The sequence below is a fragment of the Anser cygnoides genome, chromosome 2 (genome assembly GCF_040182565.1).
Source record: "Anser cygnoides isolate HZ-2024a breed goose chromosome 2, Taihu_goose_T2T_genome, whole genome shotgun sequence".
In the NCBI taxonomy this organism is placed as follows: Eukaryota; Metazoa; Chordata; class Aves; order Anseriformes; family Anatidae; genus Anser; species Anser cygnoides.
This window is the reverse complement of record NC_089874.1, coordinates 41453683-41481258: the sequence shown is the minus strand read 5'-3', so window position 1 is coordinate 41481258 and position 27576 is coordinate 41453683. Positions and strand designations below refer to the sequence as shown.

The window sequence follows — 27576 nt, the reverse complement described above, 5'->3', positions numbered from 1 at the left end:
ATAGGAGCAAGTGGACCTGATTATTTAAAAAAGAAGGCATGGTAGCTACTACAGGACTGGCTGAAAGAACGTAATTCTGCCAGACAGGGTCAAGTAGCATCAAATCCTGATTTCTCCATAAGATTTTTTTAAATATCCCCAGTAATGCCAGCACATAACCTTTCCACATTAAGTGCTTTCACAGTACACCAGACCAGTCTGATCTAGCGAACATACAAGGAGCAAAGCAGACAGACACTTGTTTCCAGGAAACAGCAAGATACTAAAAAAAGAAGCCTTTTTATTGTTGATTTGAAATCAAAGTGATTACTGAGGCCATTGCAACTTCCAGCACAAGCCTTACTGCACACAAGGGAGTTCGTTTTGAGAAGGCAAACAGGCGGCGGGTCACCACAGAGTTAACTCAATAAAATAATAATTTCTACTTGGATAAACTGACCTAGTTTTCCCAGACTTCTCTATGAAAACAAAGGATGCAACTTGGACACTAGATGACGTCTGAAATGGAAGCCAAGAGCTGGGTAAGGAGCCTGGACTCAACGCACAGCCAGTCCTTCATTAAACGAGGGTGGTGGGCCCCGGTTGACAGAAGCTTGCGTTACAGACAACTACTGCACAGCATAGGATTAATTGGCATTACCGGCAATTTCTACTCACACCTTAACTCACTGAGACAAGGACAAAACTTCCATGGCCTTCAACAGTGTGGGACTGGGCCCTGAACTTATCACACACAGGTTCGGCACCTTCTTCCAGCAAGGATGGCCTTCTAAGACGACGACTTTTTAGGAGAGGTCCTCAGGATATTGCTGCTGGGGAACACCCCTGATGGGCAGCACGAGCTGGAAGCCGGGATTTCCAAAAGCGGAGCTTTGTTCAGTTTGTGAAAGAGCCCAGGAACAGCTGCGGGACTGCCCCGAGCCGCAGGCCGCGCGGCAGACATGTCGCAGGCGAGCCCGGCTGGGCCCGGGACACGCAGCTTGGAGGACAGGAACCGACAGGGATCCGTGCCGGCCCCCTCGTAACTCATCCCCAGCTTTTGCAAACCTGAACAAACCGCAGTGCCGACAACTATGCGTTCTGGGATTCGAGAGAGTGTTATTTTTCAGTGAAATGCTGTTGTGCTGGAACGCCTCCAACCAGCTGAAGTTAAACAATTTGCCCTGAGTAAATCTTCAGTGGAGGGAAAACCTAAATGTATGAAGAGAAAGAGGCCTGCCTCCCCCTCTTTTCTAATCCATCGCACAGCATTAGATTAAATACTCATTATAAATATACATAATAAAGTGTTAAGACTGGGATATTTAGTGATTCCCCTTAATTGCCTTACTCTTCCTACATTTCCTGGTTTCTAGGGAATATTTTAAAATGTCCCTCATCCATTATCGCTCGGCTCATTAACCACGTGGTTATCTTCCCACCTCATCCCCCAAACTAAGAAAAAAGACCCCAAAACTCATAAGGCTTAATTCTGCATACCCTGTGGAAGGCAGTTAATGTATCTGTATGATTTTATACATGTTCACGCCTTGCCATGCATAAATTATGCTACAAAAAATGTTCCTAATAAACTAGTAAAATAACTAATAACTGACTTAGAAAGCAGCAGGAAATGTTGCCAAGAAAAGGTTTTGACTGTCTCTTTAGTACAAGGAGGACTTAAGCCCTCAGCTGAACTAAAGGAGTAAAATATTTCTGCTTATTCTCTTCTCTCTGTGCAATTTTCACTTTATGGGAGTGGGTTGAGCATAATGGAGTTGCCTTACTTTAATAACAACTATCTTCCCGCCTTTATTTGTTCTCTCTCTCTTTTTATTATTTGCACTCCTTTTCCATTTAAAATTATACTCTGGATGTTCTGATTTAGTAGCAGCGTTCACCCAAAGAGGCATCCAAAGAGAAAAAATAAGTACTCATACATTGAGCTTCTCCTTCAAGCTACAGGCAAACTGAGTGCCCTCCTTGTAGAAGAAAACTGTCAAAAGGCTCTAACAAATTAACAGTTTTCCATGTCACTTGTTACAGGGATCTGGACTGCACGAATTTGGTCCCTGAGCTCTTGATGGCATAATCAGACAACGTGACAGTACAACATGGACTGCAAGACAATACGCATTGAGCTCTGGACTTCTGCACCCGAGTTTATGAGACATCTAATTTGAAACACGAGAGCCCAGGCTTACTCCCTGTGCAATGGAGACAGATCAGCATCGTCAGAGGACAATTTAAACTTCACTAAACTCTAATACTTCATCTTCCAGTATCAACAATTCTGTATCAAAAAAAAACCAACCTTCTAATAAAATCTCAGAAGTGACACTTCTTTCAGTAGCTCTTCTCCACTATCGCTCTCGTAGAAATAAAATAAACCATCTCACAGATGACCTCGAAGTAGTGTTATAGCAAGCAAAACAGGGTCAAGTTACTCCTTGCATGGAAAGAGCAGCTCACACGGCTACGGTACAGTTAGGGATGCTGCACATGCAAGGTGCATCAGCTTAGCATGGAGGATGCTCACAGATTTATCTTCCAGGGCCTCCTCTGTTGATGCATCTATGCTACAAAATGGGTAAAATCTGTGCAATGCCAGTTTCTGTCTTCTTGGTACGTACAGAAAACTCTCATGCATTAGCCAAAATAAACATACTATACTCAAAACAATGAAAAATAATTTTCAATCTTTACTGTGCCACTGGGACATCCTCTAAAAGTACACAGCATATGAAAACAAGTGAAAGTACTGTGCACTGTAAAAGCACAGGTAACTCATGGATTCTTATGAAACATTATGGTACTTCCATAAACCCCTGCAATTCTTGACAATTTCCATTTTTCCCACATCTCTTCCACTGTGTTACCATGTCAATACACACAAAATAGTGCACATTGTAATTGGCTAGCTGGAGTTAAAATGGAAACAAATAAACCAGAACTTTTTTCAGGACAGATGAGAAGTAGTAGAAGATTTGCAGCAGCACTCGGGTTTTGACCAACATTCGGAAACCTGCCAATGACTGACAGAGAAGGAGACGTAACAGGTGAAAACAGCATCTCCAGATCGGCCAGAGAGTTGAGGCATTATGGTCTCTCTCACTCTTTCAAATGCACTGTGATCTCTTCGCTAAAATTATCTGTGAAGTGAATGAAGCACTTCCCTTTGCCAGAGATAACAGAGGTGACATGGCACCTTGGGCCATTTGATGAATTACACATGTGCCCATTGCTAAAGAAGAGATGGAGTCACGCCTGCAACATCTTTAAAAAGCTTTCCCTCATCTTCCAGTATCACTCAATTTCTATTTGTAATGTTTTAATTTGTTCTCACTTCTAAATTTTCTCATTTGATTTAATGCTTTCTTTTCAGACTCTCAAGTTTTATGGGAAGAGTTTCCCAGATTTAAATTCACTGAGTTCTGACTCCAAGACTGAAGGTAGAATTATCAACCTACTTAACGTGGTAAAGAACAATCCCAAATGCAAAATGCGCGACACTATGCCAGCAATCCTTCTTCCCACAAGCTTAAAGACTAAAAATGTTTAAAAGTATAATGCTCTGAAAATGATACAAATGTAATACGCTTTGTTAGTCTGTCATTTTAAATGGTTTGTAAAGTCTTCCCTCAAAGGATTTGACTTAAATCATTCATTAACTTGAGGCTGATGGCTTTGTCCTGGAAAGGAGGAAGAACATGAATTTCTCAAATGTAACCCAATTTCCTAACAGAAACAAAAACAACCTGATAAAATTCAGTTACCAAAAGCATGTATCGTACTCCAAGCAGAAGCGTAAATAAATTAATTACAAAGAGGGCTCAGTCAGCAAAATCCAATTTTATGAGGAGTGTAAATTAACATTTCACTTGCTTAAAAGTTTAAAAAAAGAAAGCAAGAAAGAAAAGTAGGTCAGCATGTTTCCCCAGCATGTCTTTCTGACTCCATTAAAACTGTCTGTCAGATGACTAACCAAGCCTGTAATCCAACTAAAAGCATGTTTGCTTTCTGTTGCACTTTTTGCCAGGGGAAAGGAAGAATTCCACTCAGCTTTAACCCTGAAATTCAGGTAAACATCTTGAAAAGTCAGATAATTTCCTCACATTTACCTACCAAATCCATTTGTATCGACAACAAGCAACTGGTTATGGATTCACGACGCTGAGAAACAATCCCACAGATGATTAAACGCTTATAGGCCTTAGGCAGTGCCCACAGGGATATAAGGTACAATTTTTTTAAGTCATTTTCAGAACTGCTTCTCTGTGTGATTGACAGACTTTTCATAAGACTTCAAAATTTAGAGTTTTCATAAGACTGAAAAAATTAGAGTTTTCACATAAGCGTACCAACATGCAAAGAAGTACTGGAATAAGGTGAGACGGGACAAAACTGTTGCTGTTAACTTTCATGGGGCCAAAGGAATTTGAAAATCCCAGCACCTTATGATCTCTTTCCTTTTGCTATTAACAGCAGAATGATATTTAAGTTAGGATAGGAAGGGTGTTATTTCTCCTGCCGTCTAACTTTAAAAAATCCTGCACACTTTCCATGTGAGCACTAAAGAACTGGAGATTAACTGTTCCAATGTATTTTAAATTGAGCATGTGATACCGAGTCAAACCGAAAACAAATCACAGCTATTTTTAGAGCACGGTCCTAGGGCGGCTAGCATCCCTGCAGGAGGAACTGCAATGTGTCAGCTGGCTTATCACTGGTGTGGCAATGGAAAACTCCCTCTGCTGCAACAATTCATGCAGTGGGTGAAAGCAAGCCATCTGAGCCTGACAGTGTCAGCAGAGGGAAATCCACGGCCTCATCTACTTAAGTAAAGATTTTCCTAGAGAGTCTTTGAGAGCTTACTGGTTTCTGAGTGGCTTCTTTTTATCTTCCATGCCATCAGCACGGGAGTCAGTCTCCACTGAGAGGCCCGCATGGTCTTTGTTCCTTTGCCTTCTGCAGAGAAACCCCCCCTATGCAAGACCATCTCCACTGAAGGGATCACGAGGAAAACGGAGGAGTAAGTTTGCAAATACAAAACGTCAGGAAGATGTGAGCATTCTCACATGTTTCTTCTGCAAGGAAGGACCAAGCACGTGTCTCTTCTGATACTGAGTCCTCCGGGCACTTTCGGGTTGCTGCTGCTCAGACTTCTCAGAACTCTTGGGAACAATTTATTGCACTTCTCATGAACCTTGGCTACTGCAGATAACATTTTCAGGTTGGCCTGACAACCAAATAAGCCATGTTTAGCTTCAAGGTCCAGGACACTGGCAATTTGCTCGTTCCCAGACTGATATTTATCTCATCAACATTTCTTCATCCCTCAGATTCAACATCCCAAAATAAGAAATGTGTCCAAAGGGTGAAAAAATGCGCAGCAATAGGCAGCAGAGAGACCGCAAGGTGCCAGTAGAAAGCACAACCAAACGGCACAATGGCAATTAGGCGAAAGAGATGAATCAAAGACGCCCCATGCCCCTGAACAAGAAAATGATCCGAATGAGGAATAGGAAGCAGTGAACTGAGTGCATAAAGAAAGAATGGAGGCTCTGAAACAAAGCTTTTGAGGTCATGGGATTGGGGTCTCAGCAGTTATGTCTGCATGACCAAGCAAGCGTGGCCTCAGCCCTGTGCTTTGGAGCGCGTGGGCTGGGCAGGGACAAGCTACTCCACATTTCCCATCTGCTCTTACAACAACATTGCCTGGCACAAGGCAGAGAGGATAACCCAGGGCTTTCCTGCCATGAAAACAGTGGGGATACTGAACTCAAGCAGAGGTAGAGACAATGCATACAGTCAGCATCTTTGTATGTACAATCGGGAATAATGCTACAACAACCCCGCACATCCCGCAAAATTGAAGTGGGGGACAAGAAATAACAGAAAAAGGCCGCAGAAATAATCACATCCATGTGAAGTGAAAAAACGCAAAGGTGTGATATGAAAAAAGTCTGAAGTTATGCCTGTTTCAGTGCCGCTACCCGTCCCCACAAGAGTCAGACCTCTGGAGGAGGTGGCATGTGGCTAGACTGCCACAGAAACCTGACCTGCTAACACCAAGGGAGACATAAGCCAACGTACGGGTCTGATTAGATGTGCTTCCTTTAAAATAAGGAAGGGTTCGATCGTGTCAGGGGACTTTGATAAAGCCACTGAATAGTAACACGTACTTCACTTGAGTGTGCTGCAGATTTAAGTCCTGTCTGCTTTGTAGAAATTAGACTGTATGTGCTTTATACTTTTCACTGGCTCTAGTTATCTCTGAGTTTCACCTATTTTGAAAGAAAAGTTATGCATACTCTTTGTCATCCAGCTGAATTTCTTCCACAGGAGAAGATCAAGAGGCATTCAGAAAGTCCAGAAGTTCGTAACATCTAATTGACACCTTTTCTTTTCTTAAAAGCCATCTGTTTCAGAGCATTACTGGGTACTGCAGTGAAAATGATTAGCATAATAACTTCAGAAGTGCCACAACTTTAATAAAACACCTTGTTAAGCAAAACGTAAGAAGGGCGCACATTCGCAGTCATTGAGGATTAGAATTTATGGACGCGGACAAAGGCTGCAGAAAGCATCTGAGCCCCGGTAACTTCTGCGAGGATCCGTGTTGTCATAGAGACAGCAGAGAGCAATGAAAAGTTCACCACGGTAGCTATACCTTAGTGAATAAGTCTTAATGTAACTTCCAGCTGAGGACATGTAATCAATCTCCGTATGAGCTTATTGAAGGAATTCCCTTTATGCTTACTCAGTCCTCAAGAGCCCAAAATGAGGGAAAAGGTTTTAAAATATATATATTTTATTACTTCTAAAGACAAGCCAAGGCCCAGTGCTTCCACTGGATTAAAGGGAGGGAACAAAAAGATAACTGTTTCCTTTGAACGAGAAATGATGTGAAACATGAAAAACTTGACAAAGACATTCAATAATATTTTTTTTTAAAAAAGGATGTAAAGAGTAATTCTAGGGCAGCCAGGCAAGACCAGCTATGTGCAATGGTGTCTTCTCTTTCCCCCAGAGACCTCCCCACCGAGGTGGCCCCAGCATCTCACTGCCGCTCTTCTCCCCGCAGTCAGGTCTGACCGTCTCATCCCCTCTTACACTACCAAACGCAGGAGTTTCCCTGCTCTTCCTTCTCTCTCCATGCCTTTCTCCTGGCATCTCCCCCCCTGGCTGTGCTAGACCCCTGGTTTATTTTCCTGGTGGCAGAAGCACTTTCTCTCCCTCCCTGGGTCCCTGCTTGTGCCTCCAGGCTCAGTTCCACCACCTGGGAGGTTTGGGCCGCTGGAGCCGACAAAAAAGAGCAGAGAAACAGTGCCAGGGGTTGTTTGTTGGCTAGGGTCTTCAGTTCTTAGCTTACACAATTACGGGTTTTGTATGTGAGGAAGAAATTGCAGTGCTAGCGTGTCATGATATAAAGCTGCAGCGATTTGCGTAATGCCTGAAAGGCAATGAGCAGAAGAAAAAGAGAACCTCAGAACTCTATTCATACTTCTCCCTAACATTTTAAGATATAAAGATCAGACTAATTACCAAACAGTCTTGACTTGAGCAGGGTTCACTAATCATGCTCTGCTTGAGGAATTAGGAGAGAATTTACTTAGCCACATCATGAAAGGTGCCAATAAATTGTTCAGCTGGAGAGTTAACATAATAAAAAAAATCATTTTTTATGTTATTTTCTTTAGCAGTTTATTAATTGCTGCCTGAAATACTTTTCTGAAACACAACGAGCTGCAAATGAATTCATGGGCTATTAATCTGCCGTACATGGCACTGGAGGGAAAGCTCATTAGGTGAGTTGATGCAATTACTGCTATTACATAACCATCTTCACAGAACATAGAGTAAATTATGAATAATAACATTCAACCTAAGTTGCTCCTTCAAACATTAAAGCTGGCAAGTGAAAGCCATGCAAAATCAGGGGGAAAGGCTAAAATACCAAAGAGGCAGACCCCTCTGAAAAGAAGAAAAGCCAAGCAGATCTGCTTCTTTTAAGACACCAAATCAGTGCAAAAAACAAAAGATGTTTATTTAACTATGGGAAACAGCATGCAACAAGTAGATTACAATAGAATTTTAATCGTATATAAAACATTTTCAGCCACCCAGCATAACAAAGTGTGCATTATCTCTGGCAGAGGACAGACTGCAAGGACTGTCCTGGTTTTTGTAGCAGGGAGATCCTTTATGTTGCTTTGCTCTGATCTTATAAAATCCCCCCATCGATGGGACTGAGCATTTGGCATTAATTTTTAAATTTTCCAGTTTCTCAGACTGAAAAAATAAATACAAGCATTCCTATCTGATCAGAAACTGAAAAACAAACATGCAACCTTAATGAACAATATGAAAAAAATGGGATCTGTATGGCTTGTTCACTGTTTTCCCACTATCTAGACACTCAAGTTCTTAATTTCTTTGGCATTTTCACAGTTTACCTTTTTCGCCTTCAAAGCACTTACAATACAAGGTCTCCGAGCTCCTGTAAAAAGGGTCATCATTTTCACCTATCAAGATAGGAAAACTAGTCTAATCAGCCTGTAACATTTGCAGAGAGGAATTAGTCCCAGAACAGAATTCAGGGTTTTGTGATTTCTACTTTGATATTTCAGTCATGCCTCTTGAGAAACCAGTGAGCATCAGCAGGCAAGGTAACTACTCTGGAATGTCTGAAAAAGCCCCCAGCCAGTGTGGTATTTAGATACCTAGTTAAAAATCTAGCCCATAGCAAAGCAGAAGCAATTCTTAAATCCAGTACACTTACTGCTGGGGAAAAAAAAAAGGAAAAAAAAAAGAATTAAAAACACTTCAGTTCTGAGTAAAAGCATTTAAGTGAAGATTACATGCATTTTAATTAATTCAAGTTAAAATTATGTTAGTGCATCTGCATGAGCTTCCGAAACGTAACTACACAGACTAGCCCTCTACTCAACAACTCACTGGAGATGGAATTGCAGTTCAATAAGGGGCCTGGAAGAAAATGAAACAGGCACATAAAGTAAAAAATACAAACACCACAGCTCTTTAAGTTGATGCTTCCTGGTTGTTGATTTAAACCAGAATTAAAATAAGCAAATCAATTCATTCTATTGTTCAGTAGCAGAATGTAATCGCCATGTTCTGAGAAACATGAACATTTAGATATTATAAGACTTTGAAGTCTGCGACAAAAAGCAACAGACATTTCTGAGCAAGTTTTTAAAAAAACAACAAATACAGAACACAAAATCTGGATTCTCTCCACTTCATGGTAATTCCCCTGCATTCCCTCCCTTCCTCCAGGGAGGTTAATTGTAAGCAGATTTACAAATCTGAACATTGCTTCAGTGCACTGAAGCAATCTGGAACAATAATTCTGTGCCTTTATAAACATAATTTAGCTCTATTAGAGCTCACTGCGGATGAGGTTTGTGCCAGCACAGAGGGCTTTTCTGCACCACACCACGGTACGCGGGCTGGGTGTTTGTCTGAGAGGGACCCAACAGATCGACAAGCACAGTGGCGGTCCTTTCAGGCTGCAAATTTTCTAGAAGAGGGAGGATGGAAGTGGAAGAGCTGCTAGGCTAAGCTGAGCAGTTGTGGCAGAAAGAAGCTCCATTTCCCTTCCTCCATACCCTGGAATAAATCCAGTTTAGGTTTTCTTTAAGGGTAGGTTTCACCTTACAAAGCATACATTCCAGCATCCTCCTTGAAAGAGCCCACTATCATTTCAGACTTTTGCCCAGTTTCCCACACGCTCCCTTAATTGTGCAAGGCAGCACCATCCGTGTGACCCCGCGCTAGCTCCCAAGCACTGAGGTCCATGCATCCCGACAACAGACTGCTTCTTGCTGACACCTGGGGTCAGGCCAAGGATGATGCTTCAACAGCAGCTTAGAGATCACGTAATCAAAGGGCAAAGGTTAGTTTCCTAAGGCTCTCCATCACATAATGAGCCACTGTCAGCCTCAGTAGCCTTCTCACTTCAGTGACAGCAAACAAACAAATCCTGTGTGATTACAATTTGTCTCTACATGTCAATTAAAAAAAAAATAACAGACTGGAAGGGTAAAAAGGACAGAAATGTTTTGGAATTGGTATCAGAGCCTCAGCTGCACCTACACTCTCCTGAACGAGCTTCTGGAGCCCCACAAATGAGCCCCACAAGTGAACTTAGAATAAACCTGAAAGCTGAAACATCACCAGTGGAGGAGTTGGCTGAGGGCTGTTCTATTTAGAGGTGCAGCTCCGGATGCAGGGGGCACTAGCTCAGGAGTTTCTGAAGCAGGGGATCTGACAAAAGACAGCAAGGCTTTATTTCAAGCCGTGTTTCGCGCTGTTTTAGGATGATGATAAGACAGTCATCACTGAATCGCTTCCCCTCACACCCTTTGCCTTGTCTATTTGGAGCACAAACTTTGCAACAGCAACTACACAATGAAAGACAGTCCCTGCACTAGTGGGATCCAGTTTCAGCTGGGTCCTGCAGATATTATCATAATACAAATAGCTCCACTGCTGCCCTGGAGGCGGACTTGTTATTGACCTCTCTTGATCAGATCTGGGGACTAAAATGGGGTCGAAGATAACTTTTTTTCCCTATACGAACAAAACAACCTATAAAGAGATGCAAATTTGGTGCATTCCTTTGTCGTCTCACTTCATTCTCTAAAACAAGATAAAAGCATACAAGAAATGCTCAGTGTCTTTTCTCTTCCAACATGTTGTATCTCCATCTTTAAGTTCTTGCTTATTACACTGGCTAGGCAGCCAGTTCTATCTCTGATGTTTGTGTGTAATGCTCATTAAACTCAAAAGGAGTTGCATATGTAAGTACTTTTGCATGCCCTTTAAACGCAGAACAAATGAAAACACGGCCATAGCATTTAAGCACGGATTACTCTGAATACTGAAATTTTGCATTTACTCCTCCTCAGCTCCTGGGAACAGATGCTGTGGTTCCTATTTGTGGCTGCCCACTGTGATTACTTTCCCCATTTGGGACTGGTTTGAACATTGCAGGCTTGTTTCCCTATGAGACTTCTCTGATTCTTTTCTCTGTCCTTTGTTCGAGGTTTTCATATTACAAGGTAACAGAACTGTAAGAAGACAGAAAAGCAAAATGCCAGGAAGTTACTTGGGGAAAAGAAAAGCCTCCATCTCCTTAAAAAAAAATAATAAAAAAAAACACTGACAAATGTTCCTTTGTTTACATAAACTTATCAAGAAATAGAGTTGAAACCTGGAGACATATATGAAAGAAGGTCAGATAAGAAAATAGTTTATCAAATCTCTTAAGAGTTGAAAAGCTACTGTTTATGAAGGGATAACACAGAATCACTTCAGACTTTTAAACCAAGAAAGCAAGACACACGGCAAACTGATGACATTTAAAGTAACTTCTCTATTCATCTGCATACACTTCCTACAGAAACATCCCTCACTTCTCCCCAGTATCCTCAGCGGTCCCCCTCCAAGCTGGTATCCCCTCTTTCGGTGCCTGTCGTGGTTTGAGATAAAGGCAACTGCCAAAGGGCAATTTCACTCTGTTCACCCTAAGAAACAGGCAGACCAAAACGTTAATTCTTGCTTGTAAAGCTCCAGCTATCCTATGAGAGAAAACCACCTATCACCTTAAAGGCAGTAAGTCTTTATCCTAAGTAACTTTGGTTAACATGTTAGGAATATTGCTGATATTTCCAAAGCCTACTCTGATGTGACGTTACAGCACTTAATAAGATTACTATTTCACGTCAGCAATAAATTCCTTAGGAATTCAAGGCCAGCAAACCCTGAGGCGAGGAAAGTGTCTTTTCTTCTCTCTCAAACTGCATCATGCTGGTTTTATCCACAAAAAAAGCTTCATATGCACAGATAAATATGCAGTCACATACCTAGGAATAATACCCTCCTCACTTCATCTTGCATCTTTATCTGTATTCAGCCTACCTCCTCCTTTACTCTTGTCATGGTCTCCATTCTAGTAAATTATACATCGTGTTTGTTATTATTGACCACTCTTTTTGCTAAAAAAGGTAAATATTCCTGGGCAGAGCTATTGCCATTGCCACAGTCTGCCTTCTAGGAATATCCAGACATTTCATTTACTATAAACGATAGCCTTAAGATTACTACTATGACAATGTACAGTATTGTCATACTGTGTTTCTCACCCTAAAACATCTAACAGGCAGTTAGGAGCTGTGGTCACTGGAGCCCGTAGCGGGTTACATAGACCTGTCAACACAAGACATCCTTTGTATGATGTTCTCCCTCCCGGACCTTTAGTCGAATGAAGTTGCACTTCATGCACACAAGAAAACTAGAAGCCCTAACAACAAAGGCAGTAAAGTCATGGAAATCCTAAGACCTCCTAGCTCCTCCAGTTCTTGAGACTTGATGTGGGGCTGTTTTCAGCAACTGTAATTTCAGATTTCCATGAGGAGAAGTTAGAAAAACTGCAGAGTGATTGTAAAGATGTATCTGGTTTGTTCTCTGGCTCCTCAGCACTCTTCCTCTGAGAGGAGAAGGAGATGGTAGGAGAGAGAAAAAGGATGCAACCAGGACAGATCAGCTTGGCTTTGGGACCTATTCTGCTTCTGTCCAAGGACGCAAAAGTGAACTACTGGGAAGCGTAATGCAATTTATGAAGGAAAAATGGTGAAGATGAGAATGGATTTAAGTCACAATTCAGTCATAAACATCTCATTAGCGTTAATTTTTTTCTCCAGTCTGTATGTCTCTCTAAGGAACTCCCGTGGGTGAAATAGAGTAAGGAAGTGGTATTGGGCAATTTTCTTCCTCTCTTATGCTCAAACTGCAAATTTCTGTAGTGTTTATTGTTGGAACTAACCTACTGAAATCAGGAACATCACTGATAGAAGTAAAAACCCTCAGCAACCAAATAAATCATTACACCAAAGATTTTTTTTTCTTACTGCCATCACTCCATTTAAAAATGAGAATCTTTCGAAAGCATTACACCCCTTAGAGACTTGAGAATGGCTTTTTTGGGGGTAGATTTCCATGCTTGACAGGGATATCAATAAACTGGAAAATGAGAAAAATCACATGCTTCTATCTGTATGTTTTAAAATGCTAATTTAAGGGGCAAAACCTAGATTTCTAGAAAAGAAGGCAGGGAAAGTTGTTTTTTCGTGTGTGTGTGCACTTGGCAGTACTTGCACGTAGTCAGGTTTACTGGCTTTGTGGGTTTAGAAGGGGATTAACCAGCTTGTTTCACCTTTCAGAGGAGCTCCAACAAGTGAAAACAGAAGACTCAAGGCCACTGTAACATTAACTCTGTAAAATGTCACAAACTCGTGCTAACACCAGACGAAGGACCTCTTGCACAAGCACCCACACTGGCACAAGCAGAAGGTGCAAGGCTGAAGAAGGCTGTTACGTGCTGCAAGAGGGCCATCAGGAGGCCCTTGGCAAATGACACCCTGGGCTGACAGGAGCAAAACTTGCCAAGCAGCAAAGCCACAAGCTGCTCTGCATGGCTGTGGGAGGACTGAAACAGATCTTAAGAAGCCAGTGCCATCTCGCTTATGCCCCTAGCCCCAGGAAGCCATTTCTAGAACACAGGGGAGATAATACAACCTTAAAGCAAGCATCTGTGATTTTGTTCCTTTAGAAAACCTGGTGAAATGATCCACGTAGAAGTTGTCGCATCCACACAGGTTGGCCACGTTGCACAGACAGCACATTGCACAGACAGCACATTGCACTATTTGGTCTTAAGTGACAGCATCTATGCCGCACAGTTAAGGACTCAGAAGTCAATAAAGTACATCTGAAGTTGTGTGCAAAGTTCAAACTCCTTTCTGTGCACATGAACACAGACACTGGCTTCAATGGCATAACTGTGTAATATTTTTCTTCCTTTGGGACTGTCATATATACTTAGGATATGACAAACAATAAATTGCTTCCGAAGACAACTTACATTCTTTGGACATTCCCACTTCAAAGCACTTCTGTAGTCTGCAGTACTGGCAGCGATTTCTGGTAACTTTATTGATAACACAATTTTTATCTCTATGACATGTGTAAACCATGTTCTTCTGGATACTTCTGCGGAAAAAGCCCTGAAATCAAGAAAAAAAGAAATTGAATAAACCTTTGAGCTTCCCATAAACCTTAGAGACAGACACTAACATTGCTTTAAAATAACAAAATAAAATCAAAGTTATGGTTGGAGTATGGCATCTTTAAAGACTCACTCTTTTATAATTAAATATTGTTGTTGTTTTTTTCAACATAAAAACTCGTCTCTTAACTAAAAACTAATTAAATAATGCAACCAAAAGCCAAAATAAGCAAAACTACAACTAGTAACAGCACTCAGGAAATGAAGTCCTTAAGCTTTACATGAAGACTCAGATAAAAATGTTTTCATTTTTGGTTATGGATTTAGCAATGAGCCGGGTAAACAACAGCTCTCTTAATTGATCCACTTGGAAGTCAAATACTCATCCAACAACCAGGAGTCTCAGCCTAAAGATCCCATCTTTTTCTGTTAGCACACAGGTTCTCTATAGCTCGAATGCTGCACGTAAAAAGTGAAGTAATTTGAAATCCAGGTCTTTTAGCTGTCTGAATTCCTACAACAATTAATTAGGCTTCTGCAGGTGGAAGAGTTCCAGCATCAGGTTATTGAGTTGTGAACTTGTAAAAGTCACCAATTACAGCATTTTTCTTATTGAGGTACAGCTGTGAAAATAATCATGTAATTATAATGATCTTGAACAGAAATTAAAGAGAACTAGAGGTCTGGTTTATACTTAAGGAACAACATTTGCCTGGATTCCTCCTTTGGCAAGTCAAAGAGAAAAACAGTCATAAATAGCAAGGTTAGCTGGCACAGAAAAAAAGGCAAAACCAAGTTAATTTCTTTATCTGCACTAAAAACCAAGCTGTAGATAATATCATATAATAACGAAGAAGAAAAAAAAAGACAATTACTTTAAGCATTTGAGAAATCAACCCACAGATATTCAGTGAAAGTATTTCTGTAACAGGCATCTGGACACTTGACAGTACCATTTAACCTTCTCCATCAGATTTTGAAAATCATTTCAGTGAGTGCCAGGGTCAAATTTCAGTCAACACTGTAGCATTATGGAAGAATAGTTAGCAATTTAATATTTGTTGGAGGACTTGAGAGGTTAAAACTCTTCAACCAGCCACATGTTTACACCCCACGGGGAAGTGGTAAACTCGATGCCACAGATGATAGCTCTGTACCAACAATGCATTTGTCTGAAGATGTAATCGTGGTGAGCTATAAAATTGGCTCTCCTAAATGCACTCACAGAGATATGCAGTAGTTCAAAAGCCCCAAACCCTATCGTTCAGAGTTAACTGAGAGAGTTTCTGGCCATACAATCAGGGAGTGGTAGGGCAGGCACAGTCAGTAAGGGCTGGTCATAAATTCCTTGCACACCCAACATGCTATAGATGCTAATGTTATGAAAATTCCTCAAATTCACTCAGAACTGAAAAATGTCTCCTTAATCACGTAACCCCTGGCAAGAGTTTTCTGTTCTTGCACAGGCAAGCCTCATCCTGACATTAGCTTCTCTGATTTAGAAGATACTTAATACAATCATCAAAGAGCTAACAAAAAATACTTCTTTCTCAAGCTACAGAACACAGCAGAATTATTCAAAGACAGTTGTTTAGACAATTAAAATGTTTAAAAATTATCAATAACACTGATATATTCCACACTTTGCTCACTAACGTTGCTTTAATGTTTGCCAGGAAAATATGGTGTATACATTTGTTTACTTGCCGAGAAGAAAATTTATGGTAATATCCACTTACTATTTTCTTGCTTTGATATTTCTCTAATTGCAATGCCTGGCTTTGTGGTAATTGTTGACGATGTTAAGTAGAACTGTGAGAAGTCTATGACATCTTCTTGAGTTCAACAGACAGAAATTGTGAACTGTCCTGGTTCAAGGATCTCCATATGGCTTATTTAGTCACTGCTTTTTACGTGGCATGAGGTAGGGGAAGGCAAGACTGGTAGCTTCCCCTGCAGCCACTGTGGTTTAATCTACTGCTACATGTCACTGATGGGATAAGACTCCGAACATCAGCCTGACCCTGCAGGAAGCAGAATGGCCTGAACGAACAAATATGACTGTCGTGCAGCAACCGTCTCACCGTGCTGAACAACTGGAGTAATTTAATAAAAGCAGCTCCCAGAACCTCCTTGTTGTCTGCACGTTCCTTGGGGCACAGGCCGCCAGTCATCCATGCTTGAGCAACTTCAGATTTACTGAAAGAGGCACTACTTGAAACAAAATTCAAGAGTCAAAAGTGTCACCCAATACAGAGAAGAGAGGAACAAGCCTCCCTCAAATGTACCTGTAATTCACCCAAATATAGCCAGAGGTTAATGGCACCCACTGAGTGATCATTTGTTCGGTTATTTAGACACAGGTTCTGCATCCTTTTAACCTAGGGTCTCATTACAACCCATCAGGAAGGAAAGTAGAGAAGGTTACCTCAGTCCTTAGCACACACAGTTGACCACACAGCCAAACGGAAAAAGGTGATCTGACTTCTGCAGATGACAAGCATAAAGCATTCATGAACTCATTACTAATATAAAAGGCTTAAGAGAACAAACCTAGTAAAAGCAGATATCCAGGATGAAATTAAAGGTTTCTTCAACACCCTAAGCTCCTCAGAAATATCCTACGTAAAGTGAAATAAATAGAAGAGAGTATTGTGTAAGTTTAGAATGCTGTTTTACAAACAATTTTCTTACACACATATTTGATCTTCCTGGACTTACTCACAAAACAGAAAAAAAAATTGAACTTGTTAATGTAAAAATATTCATATAAAAAAGGTATAATGTGGTCCTGCTTAAAACGAAGGACCTGTTTCTCAGAGGAACTTTAGTGCCCGCCCCTAAGTACTTTTCTACCAGACAACAGTGGGATACTTTTTCTACTAAGATGTGTGGCAAGCTCATTTTAAAACCTTGACAATATGTCACTGAACAGATTTGATCTGTCTCTGGACAGGCACTAAGAAAAATGCCCAGATTATAAATATTATTTAGTTTCTTTGCATATGAAAGCCAAAACAAAACCATCACACGGGGGGTTATAGGCCATTCTTCAGGCACTAAATGGCAAGCAGCATTTGTTTAGCTCCGTGGTTCGGTTCTGGGAGCCGCCTCCACAAACCTCACGCTGTGCAGGCACAAGCGTGGGTAGGCACGCTGAGCAGGGTCATGCCCAGATTATTTCCCAAATCTGATGGGAGGCAAAGAAAAATATTTGCTCACGAGGAAAACCTCTATGCCAGATAACTGTTCAGAATGACGGGGGCTTTTCTCTCCGTATGCTTTCTCTCCCTCCACTCTGTCTCACCCCATGTGTCAGGATTATAGCGCAGGCCATAAACGCAAATCAGACACTCTCCAGGCACCCGAAATAGCGAACATGCCTGGCTCGACGCCGTGTCACACGTGCAGCTAGCCCGAGGCCTCTGGGATGGGTGCAGAAGACGTGATTTGCACGCAGGCCCTGACCGTGGCAGGAACGCAGGCTGCCATCGACTGCGGAAAATGGCCGCCTGCCTCCAGAACTGAAGGCCCGGCAGCCTGCACGCTTCCTCCTTTCTGGGCTTGCTCACGCTGCGCTACAGCAAAACCTAAATACAAACACTGCTGAGCGTATCCCCCAGCAGGTATGTGGCAGGCTCGCACTTGAACGTGGCCCTTCCTCATCCCCCAAGTATTTGACTTGTTGCACCGCTGAGGATGTGACACATCGCCCGTGGCTGTGTGGCTTCCTGCTGATCCCGTCTCACAGACCGCAGCAAGAGCAGGAATGAGACGAGGCAGGAGCCCGCCTCTGTCCCTGCACAGGTACCTGCACGTCACGTCACCTGCTTTGGCTACCGGCACCTCTGCAGCCAGAGAAACACCCATACTGCTTATCTCTTTTTTCTTTTTTTTTTTCGCTGTGTTCACTAAAAATAGCAAAGCTAGAAGCAGGCCTAAGTTTTCCTCCAGTGCTCCTTGTCAAGTGACTTGAACTCAAGCTCACAATCCGAACAGTTTCTTCAAAAAAACATGAAAGAAAATACGAATGCAACCTAACCTAAAGATGTCAGAAATTTTGGAGACGGCAAACCACCACTGTTTGTAAACTAATCGACTTCAAGCTCTTACAGGCTTTTGGAAAACAAAGTTACTACTTATGATAATACACTCACCTCAAAAGGAATCTGTTTTGCTCAATATTTAAATGAAGAATGTTTTATACAAATATTTTAGCATTCCTTCCAAATTAACTCCCTGTGATGGGAGATGAGACACTCCTGTGCCAAAAACAAGCACAGATGATTCTTTGTAATTTAAAACGCACTACGAATATAAAGACAAAGACATTCTGTGAGATATAAAACGTTACTGTGGTACAAAACTGTTTTTGATAGCACCTACAAAGTACTTGAATTTCAAGTAGAAAAACCTACTAAGACCTATCAGGAACAGTGATTTGCTCTAATATTCCTTTTACCTACAACTTCTGAAAGGAGCACAGATCTTGTATTTTCTTTTAGTGAGGACAAAGAAGCTTTACAGAAATCACACTTTTGAATTAATTCTGTCCTTCTGAGCTGCTGTTACTGGCAGCCTGTACACAAAGCATTTTGGACAGACATTTCAATTTTTAATCTCATCTTTTCTGCACACCACGCCATGCTCCTCCCAAGCCCACCAATCTTGTTATCTTAATGGATGACAGATAGAGTATCACTCTGACCATGCCACATTAGGCATCCTCATTTACCCAGCGCAAGGAAAAAATGCTGAGTATAAATTATTCAGAAATCTATTGTATCAGCGTGTGTTCTCTGAGCATTCACCACTGGCAGAGCAGACAGATTATTTTTCACTTTTAATTGTGTTGATATCTTATCTGCTGCACTGAAAGCAGGGAGTGATACGTGAAACCATATGTACCAAGCAGAAAATAAACCCAGTTTACTAGGTCTATTGCTTAAAATTAAATAACTGATTTAGTCAATGTAACTTCAACGTGGTGCCAAACAAACCACTCCATCCCACTCACCACGTATTTTTGTAGTTACCTGTCAATGAATCAAAACTTAAAGATCTCAATTCAGAGGATATTAACTATTTCAGTGAGATCTGGAGTGCCATTATGCCACTGGTTATCTGAATACAAAGGAAGGAGTTAAGGCTAAGCCCTTAAAATGATGTTAAGTTTTCAAGCTGATAAAGTCTTACAGAATTGTTAGCATGAACTGCTACCCTTACCTATATGAGAGGGAACCTATACAGTTCCCTGTCCTTCCCTGTCCAGTTGATTTTGGCAAGTCACATAATTTAACGCTGAAGTTATACACATTACATGAAGAGATGGATCATTTGATCTCAACAGCTTTTTAAAAATATTTTGCCAGCAGAGGGTATGCCAAATCTTTTTTCATAGATGTAGCAGGCTTAGAAGTTGAAAAATTGCATTGCAAGCCAGTGATAGAGTAATCAGCAGAGAAGGGCTATTGCTAGCTCAATCTGTTTAAACAGCCTGCTCAGTTCATCTGGTTCAGCTTTGATTACCCCCAAATACAACCAGCCAGCTATGACTCCTGCAGATTTAGAGGCTATTCTTTGGTAAATTTGCAAAATAAGCTTCTGAGTGAAGTGAATTGCTACTTTATCGTAAAAGAAACAAAGGAGTAGGAAAGACTTTCTGTGGTATGGTTTATCAGTCATTTATAAACTCTGACTGACTGAGCTTTGAAGGGAAAAATACAAAACAGAAACAGAAAAGAAACCCACCTCATGACATACCTGAAACTTCTGCTATTAGCTTTACTGTGACATAGAGGACATGTTAGTATGCACCTTTCTATAGAGCAAACTTTTTTTGTGATACATAACCTCTTTTCAATCTATTTATTTTAGTCATTCAAGTAACCCTCTATCCTCGCTAGCCCTGTAAAGCTTGCATAGGTAAGGTAAGAACCCAGTCCCTGCTGTCTCTGGAGCATCAGCAAAGACATTTAAGCTCCCAGTGATGAGATCTGCACAAAACTATTTTGCTCTGTGTTCAGGGGATTGCATAGGTGCATTCAGGAACTGAATGAGATTTGCAATATTTATATTACAAGCGGCCACAGCCAAGGAACAAACCCCACCTTTCTCACAAAGTCCTGGTAGGATCAGAGGTCAGGTTAGGGCAGGCAGAACACACCTTTTACTTGTTAACCAGGAATAATCGGGCTGATAACATGCAGTCTCACCACTGGAGTTACATAGAAAGGCTTATAAAAGACCTAAAAGACATGGCTTATGATGTTAAGTGATTTTGTACAGTACAAAAGACTGTAAAATGGCTGCAGCCAGAACACGAGACCCCATTAGTAATGAAAGCTGCAAAAGCAGCTACCTAAAAGGAAGCTAAAATAAACATATTCTTAGCTGCAAAGCACTTTTCCAGGATGTCTGCACTGTCTATCACACTTTGGAAGTCATGGCTCTTAGAATAAACAAATTAATTGTCTGACATTGTGGCTGGAAACCACCGCCTGCACAAAATGGAAGCCGCTACAATAAGTAGAGGAAGGCTTGCTGCCAGGAAGCCCAGAAATTGTGCTGATCATGTATGTCAGAGCAGGACAGCCAGACCTTTGCAAAAACAAATGAATAAACACTGGTCCATGTCCATAGCTTGTAGAGAACACCTAGAGGATGTAGCTGCCTGGCGGAAGAGGTGCTGGACACAGCCTCTGTGCCAGCCCGCAGTGAGAGCACGCTGCACGTTCTTGTTGCTGCTGTTATTCTGAGCAGGAATTCACGTTTCACCTCAGCTAGCCATTTATTCTGCAGATGAGGAGCAGCCATAACCTTCCATGGCCAAAGGAAGAAAACAAAATTTGCTATTTAGAGAAGGGCTCTTTTTAACCAACAGAACTTGAAATACTTCATATAAACAAGCAGGTGTTATCCCAAATCTCGCATACAGGAATAAAGACCTGTGAGCAAACAACAAAGGGGAAAAAAGAGCTATGCTCTTTGTCATTACCTTTACATAAATAGAAAAGTTTGTAAGGTTTCCTCCTTTCTTAAAAAGAAAAGGCCCCAGAGGACAGGGACAGGCAGATGAGGGATGTGTCACCCTCCCTGAGCTACCGAAGTGGGAACGCTCCTGCAAAGACAAGGAGGCCACACTTGATAGAAACTAATAGTTTCTAAGGTGCAAAAAAAATCTTGGGGGCCACAGGGAGCAAGGAAAAAAAACACAAACACAGTTTGAACAACAAAGTTTAAAGGAAGATATCTGAGCTACTAGTGCCCATTAGCCCTTATCCTGGTAAGGCTGGAAATGAAACCCATTTTTCATGGTGCCCTATATGCCAACACATTTTCTGATTCCAGGAAGCTTGGCCCACTGTCGAAACGATGCCCCTAGCAGTCAAAACATTCGTTTTGTTCAGTGAGTTTGAAGCACTTCTGCTAGCAGAAAGGCAGCTACTGACAGCATGACCTCCAAACACTGAGAAGGAGGGAGAGCGAGTGCGATCTGCCACGAAGTGTGCGAGGTTCATTCATTCGGCTGCAATCCGCAGCAGCCTGTGCCAGCAAGGGTACAACGGTATCCACAAGCCTACCCACAGATTTCTCCACAACTTCGATTTTCACTGAACTCCTGACCTTTTTAGCAAACATGTCAAAGTCTCCAGACGGAACAGTCATCACCTTGAAGCAATATGTAAGGGGAAAGAACCACTTAGATTTTCTCCACTTCAGCAATTGAAACAGAGAGGAAGGAGCTGGTATGCACTTCCATCTGCTTTCTTCAAATTAAAAAGAAAAAAAAAAAGGAAAAAAAAGGAGATGAAATGTATACAATTAAAAAGTTACAGTTAACTTCCTTTCAGTAACGTCTGTAGGATGATTTTTGGCCTGCTAGGAAACTCCAGATGGGAAAAGTAATGAATATAATTTAATATGAATAAGAGGAGATCAAAGAAACATTTTCTGAGTGGCAGAACACTGACTTACTTCACACGGTTCAATGCAGAACTCAGGAATTAATTATCACATTTTGCTATTTTCTTATTTTTTGTTTATGCAAATCAATTCCCCTTAACCTAATTTGTGGAGGACCAGACCCACAACCCAATAAAACCATAAAATGTCACTCGGATGGTCGTACAACCGGCTAGCACTTATCCAAAAGGCTATATATGTTGTTAACTGCTCATCGTTTTTTCTCCTCTCTTCCCCTCCAGTGCCTCAGGATTTATACCACCAATTAAGACAATAATGAGTGCCCCAGGTTGACCTCCCAGGAGCAAGAATTAATTAAGCGCAGTATTTCTTAGTGAAGAATGACACTTTTCCAAACCGTTTATGTGGCTCCCTTGCATGGAAGCACAGCATCAGGAAAGACTTTCCAAATAGTTATCCCCCACATATATGATGGATTTTGGTTTATGCTCTTAATTCAGGTCTCAGTTTTTATCTGTTGTATATGTCTGTATGGTTTTTGGGTGGTGGGAGCCCCCAAAGGGGTCACCCCCCCGGACATCTTGCAAGGACAAGCTCATGTTTTTACTAGATGTACATGGGATTTTTTTGAACCGAGCTACAAAGGAAAGAAACTAAGCAACAGGTACTCTAACAAAGTAGCAAGACCTAGTACCAAAAATAAAGATCCCTGCCAAGCTATACCCATGCAGTGGCATGCGAAGTCCTGCAGCACGCCGGACGAGGAAAAGACTCATGTCAGCTATGCAATTACTACGCTACAATTACTTCTAGGAGTCTCTCAAATTAGCCTCTCCATTTAGCTGCTGGCAGAGCTGGAAACACGTGAAGAGGAGAGGGCAAGCTCAAACAAAAACCTAGACGGGAGAAAGGAGGTATGTGCACGTTCCAAGGAAATTCCCCGTGTGGGTGGGCTCTGCCTCCTCCTCCTCCCTTCCAGCCTTACCCCCGGAGGCTCGCAGCGTTCCCGCACATACTTGGCACTGCAGTTATTTATCGAGCGAGACACCGGGACTTTCACTAATCGGCAGGCAGGAAAAAAAAAAAAAAAAAACTGCCCTTCTGCACCATCTGAAATCTACAGATTCACCAGTTTCTAACCCGCTATCGGCAACTGAATGTTTACAGCTCAACTGAAAAAATAACACAAACTACGCCACGAATATTTGCAGATGCCTGCAAGCTGGCTGAACGGCAATTCCCCTTGCTCTCGCAGGCAGACCCACACGGTCTGCGTGCAGCCAGCTGCCTCCTACCTTCTCAAAAACCAAAGCCTTGGCCTGAATTTGGTCCCCATGCCCACCTGGGCTCCTGGCTGCGTGGGGTGAGCCCCGATGAGCTGCACCTGCTGCGGGCTCCCCACCTGCGAGGAGCTGAATCCAGCCGCATGGCTCACCCTGATCTTTCAAATCTGGCATATTTCTGTTGTTTTTGTCCAACCCAAGAGAAGTTTTAACAAGTTTCCAAGGAGGGATGAAGTGACGTACGAAAACAATGCAGAAAACAAACAAGAAATTAAAAAAAAATGACACAGACATAAATATGCCAAAATAAAGCAGATGTCTTGAGCATTATGCTTCCTGGTGAGTTTTACAGGCGTGCATCTGAATGGCTCATCAGCACATGTTCATTCTCTCTCCACCATTTCTTTTGCTACTAGTTTTGACAATTGATCTCTAAACAAATACACTGTACGAAATCCCTTGAAATCTGGCAAGTAGTGTCTGGTACTTGCTACTTCATGCTATATTCTGCTTCACCCGCGTTCAGTGACAAAGAAACTCTGCTAATGCAGAACGACCCCTCTAGAACCTTGTAAAATGCAGAGTTTAGCAAAACTCAGCTGCCTGGAGACTACAAAATAGAGTTCAAGTAAACACCCAGAAGTATTTAAGTCTGGCTCTCCCGTACTGGCAGTAGCGAAGGAAAATTACCTTTCCACACTGCAGCTGAAACTCATTACTGAAGGTGACAGCAGAGAGATGAGTTGGAGCTGGAACAGCTTGGCAAAACCACCAGGTTAAGAGTGACACGGGGGGCCGTACCCCTCTGCCGGGCTCCCCACGCACTCGAAGCACGTGTGCACCCCACAGCACGGCTTTCTGTAGCTTCTTTATGACACTGTGCAGAAAATGGAGTTAGCAGGGCGCCGTGGCCAGAACCAGCCCTGCCCTATGCAGCTGGTGTCCTGACAAAAGGGAAAGACGGGCTGAGAAAGGTGGATGAACGCAGGCTGTGCAAGCGCAGGGGAAACAGAGGGAAAGGAAAAAATTCAGTGGTGATGAGGATTCATAGGGTAACACCAACCAGAGGTAGGAACCTTATTGCAAAAGTTAAAGACAGAAGTTGTGCTGAGATGCTGACCAAGAAGGGCAGCTCGCAGGACAAGTGGGGCACTGCCTCTGCCGTGCCCGGTGTCGGGGCCTGCCTGGAACAGGGCAGCTTGGACCGCTCTGACGACAAGAAAACATGACCTTTCGGAGATGACTGAATGGACTGGGGCTGATTAATCTGGCACAGGAAAATCTTAGCAAGATGTTTTCCTGTTTTCTCCCTCCCCTGCCAGACTCAGACAGAGAGCTCCTATGATCACAAGACGATCATTCTTTCAACTTATGAAAATCACATGGGACAGAGCAAGATAAAAAGTCTTTTCAGTGGGCTCATCCATGGGTGCTGTGCTTACATCTCTCCTGTTTACCTAACACCCTCTCTCCTCTTCTTTCAGAAAAACACTCCACAGTTTTCACTTTTGTTTCTGTACATGTAGCAGTTGCCATGTGTCTCTGAGGGTAAATGTTAAGACCATTTGCAGCAGCATCTGAGCAATGCCTTGTTCTCCTAGGAAGGAGGGAAGGAGGGAAGGAAGGGGAGGGAAGGAGGGAAGGAGGGAAGGAGGGAAGGAAGGAAGGAAGGAAGGAAGGAAGGAAGGAAGGAAGGAAGGAAGGAAGGAAGGAAGGAAGGAAGGAAGGAAGGAAGGAAGGAAGGAAGGAAGGAAGGAAGGAAGGAAGGAAGGAAGGAAGGAAGGAAGGAAGGAAGGAAGGAAGGAAGGAAGGAAGGAATCTCCTTTTTCCCTGGTAAAGGCCCGGGAGGCAGCCTGGCTGGGGGCCCCTGCCTCTCCCCTCGGTGCCAGGAGGGTCCCCAGCAGGCTCACGGGTCTGCTAAAGCTGCAGGCAAATCACTGGCTGCGTTTACAGCCAACCAAAGGGACATTTTTTGGCACTGTTTCAGCCTGCCATCTCACCTTGTAATTTATGTATCCGTTATTCCAGACGGGGGATCCAGAGTCAATATACCTTTTCCCCTTTAAATGTAGGTATTATGATATGGTTTTATTGCATCCCTCTAAAACATATTAAATGAGAAATATTAAGCATGGCCTCGTGAAATCATAAGGGACTTATACACAAAAACCTGTTCCTACTTCTCAGCTGTCTCCTGACTTGAGCTGTCAAAATTGCAGCAACTCCTGTGCATTATCAAAGGGAAGAACAGCTTATGAGTAAGGGACCCTGAATATTTGGCAGGCCAGCTGCAGTTATATACCAATTAAACATCTACTACATCAATATACCCAAGCTACCAATTACAGGTTTGGACATGTGAATTCTTTAACACTACAAGAATTTTCTTCTGAGCTCCATCTCAGATGTCACACCTACAGGCGTCTCCTGTAGGAACGGAAAACTTATGGAAAGTTCATATGAAATGAGCAGAATGATATAAAATATGAAGAAGGACATAACACCTATGTACTTCACAGTGAACTCAAGAAATAAAGTATCCATACTTAAAGACTATGGCAACATTCAGATGTAGAGGAGGGAAAGATAGCCACATGGGTATAATCTTGAACTTTGGCAGCTTCAGATTTTTGAATGGTTACTCAAAATGTGAACAGTTTTTCTTACTAAGGGATTCATTTTGCTTTACTGGAGGGTAAAAAAGTAGAATGTATAGACCAAACAACTTGAAAAAAGAATGTGTAAAGCTGACTTTATTGTAAACAGCAAATCTTGGTGGCTCCTATTGGCTTTCCTGGTATAGTACAAGACTGGGATTTCATGAAGAATAGCTCTGCAAAGCTGATCAGCTCTGGGATCCATGCTGCAAATTCAATTGCACTCCATTCCCAGTGGAAGCTAAAGAAAATGCCCCTTTAGGAAATTTCCTCAAAGGAACACTTCATTCAGGATTAGAAAGACCCTCTGTTTCCATGAGCAGGTCAGTCAGAAAGCACAGAGAGCAAGGGAAGGTCACTTTCTGAGGCCAATCAGAGCATTTCTGCCAGTTGGAAAGCTGACCACTTACAGACTGGGTGACAATGCTTTACAATAACCAGAAAATACAGATAGGTTTATCTTTCAAAATAAATCCAGTAAGAAACAAACAAAGAGCATCTGAATGTATATTTAGCATGCAAGTAAACAGACTTAGTGGATAATCCCAGTTTGTACACTCCCCAAACCCTCTTATTTTGGATTTAATTCTTTCTAAGATGTGCCAATCGGAAAATCTTTAAGTGTACTTGTTAAGAAAAATGCAAACAACAGTTTAAAAAGATGCCTAAGGCAAGCAGAACGGTGACCCCAACCATCTCACTGCACTGAAGTCGACATTCAGCCAGAACCAAGCTCAGCAACCTATTCCAATCTCCCCACTTATTCCCTAGAAAAGTCTGGAAAGCAGCGCAGTTCTTTGTGGGACCCAGCAAGCTACCAAACCTAAATTCAACAATTGCTGGTATGTCCTTCTCTGATGTCTCATTATGCAGTTTCTTTTTTAAAAAGTTCCTGAATTAAAAACTGAAATCTAACTCACTGTAATTTTACAAGTCTGTACCTGCTGTTCAGTAAGCATAAATAAATTATTTGGCATACTGCAAAAAACGGTAGGCTGTTACTGTTAATAGAAAACCTCAAACTATTTCATTTCTGAGATGTTTGCTTGGATACCCATATTGCCTTATCTGCTGCTTTACCTCTGCAAACAATACTTCTAAAGATCATAGTATAAAATGTTGTATTAAATATGGTGAAAAACTGCATTTTTTTCCACACTGTGACAAATTTCTGGGTGTGCACAGGACAGCCTGTACTCCACATCTATAATTAAAGGCCACATGTTGTCCATGAGTTATGAAATAGATTAAGATGGTGAGAACAAAAGCATTTTTTCACCCTCTTTAGTAAAGAAAAATGCAAAAGTAAAATCCTTTAGAACCTACTTACAGGGAAATAAAACCACGCTCTACTTCAGTGGCATAAATAACGTGGGACTTCTCAGAAAGAAATCATACGAAAGTGAATCACAGCCCACCTGTTCCTGACACCTCTTGTCGATATGTCACGATGTGATTTGCGCAGACAGCGCTTTTACACCTAGATGTAATTTACTTAATTCTGTTGAAGTTGTTGCAAATCATGTGTACGTTACCAGTGTGGTGTGAACCTCAGCTCTCAGCCATCCCCTAATAAGCCAAAACAGCTACTGGCAGTGAAACGTGACAAACGCACACATAGAGTATTTAGTACCTA

The 27576-nt window shown here is 41.9% G+C and overlaps 1 protein-coding gene and 1 long non-coding RNA gene across 5 annotated transcripts in view; one reads left to right on the top strand and one right to left on the bottom strand.

Annotated features, from left to right (window-relative positions):
• Positions 1 to 27576, bottom strand: part of RARB (retinoic acid receptor beta) — a 331789-nt gene that overhangs the window by 32303 nt on the left and 271910 nt on the right. For all 4 annotated transcript variants that reach the window (XM_048076090.2, XM_048076092.2, XM_013172007.3 and 1 more), the window contains one exon: positions 13931 to 14072. In XM_048076090.2, the coding sequence (XP_047932047.1) occupies positions 13931 to 14072 (142 nt within the window). The remainder of the gene's footprint in view (positions 1 to 13930; positions 14073 to 27576) is intronic.
• On the top strand, positions 6580 to 13455 carry LOC106030292 (uncharacterized). The gene is made up of 3 exons (XR_001203654.3): positions 6580 to 6642; positions 7683 to 7790; positions 13230 to 13455. It is a non-coding gene; the product is annotated as an uncharacterized lncRNA (long non-coding RNA).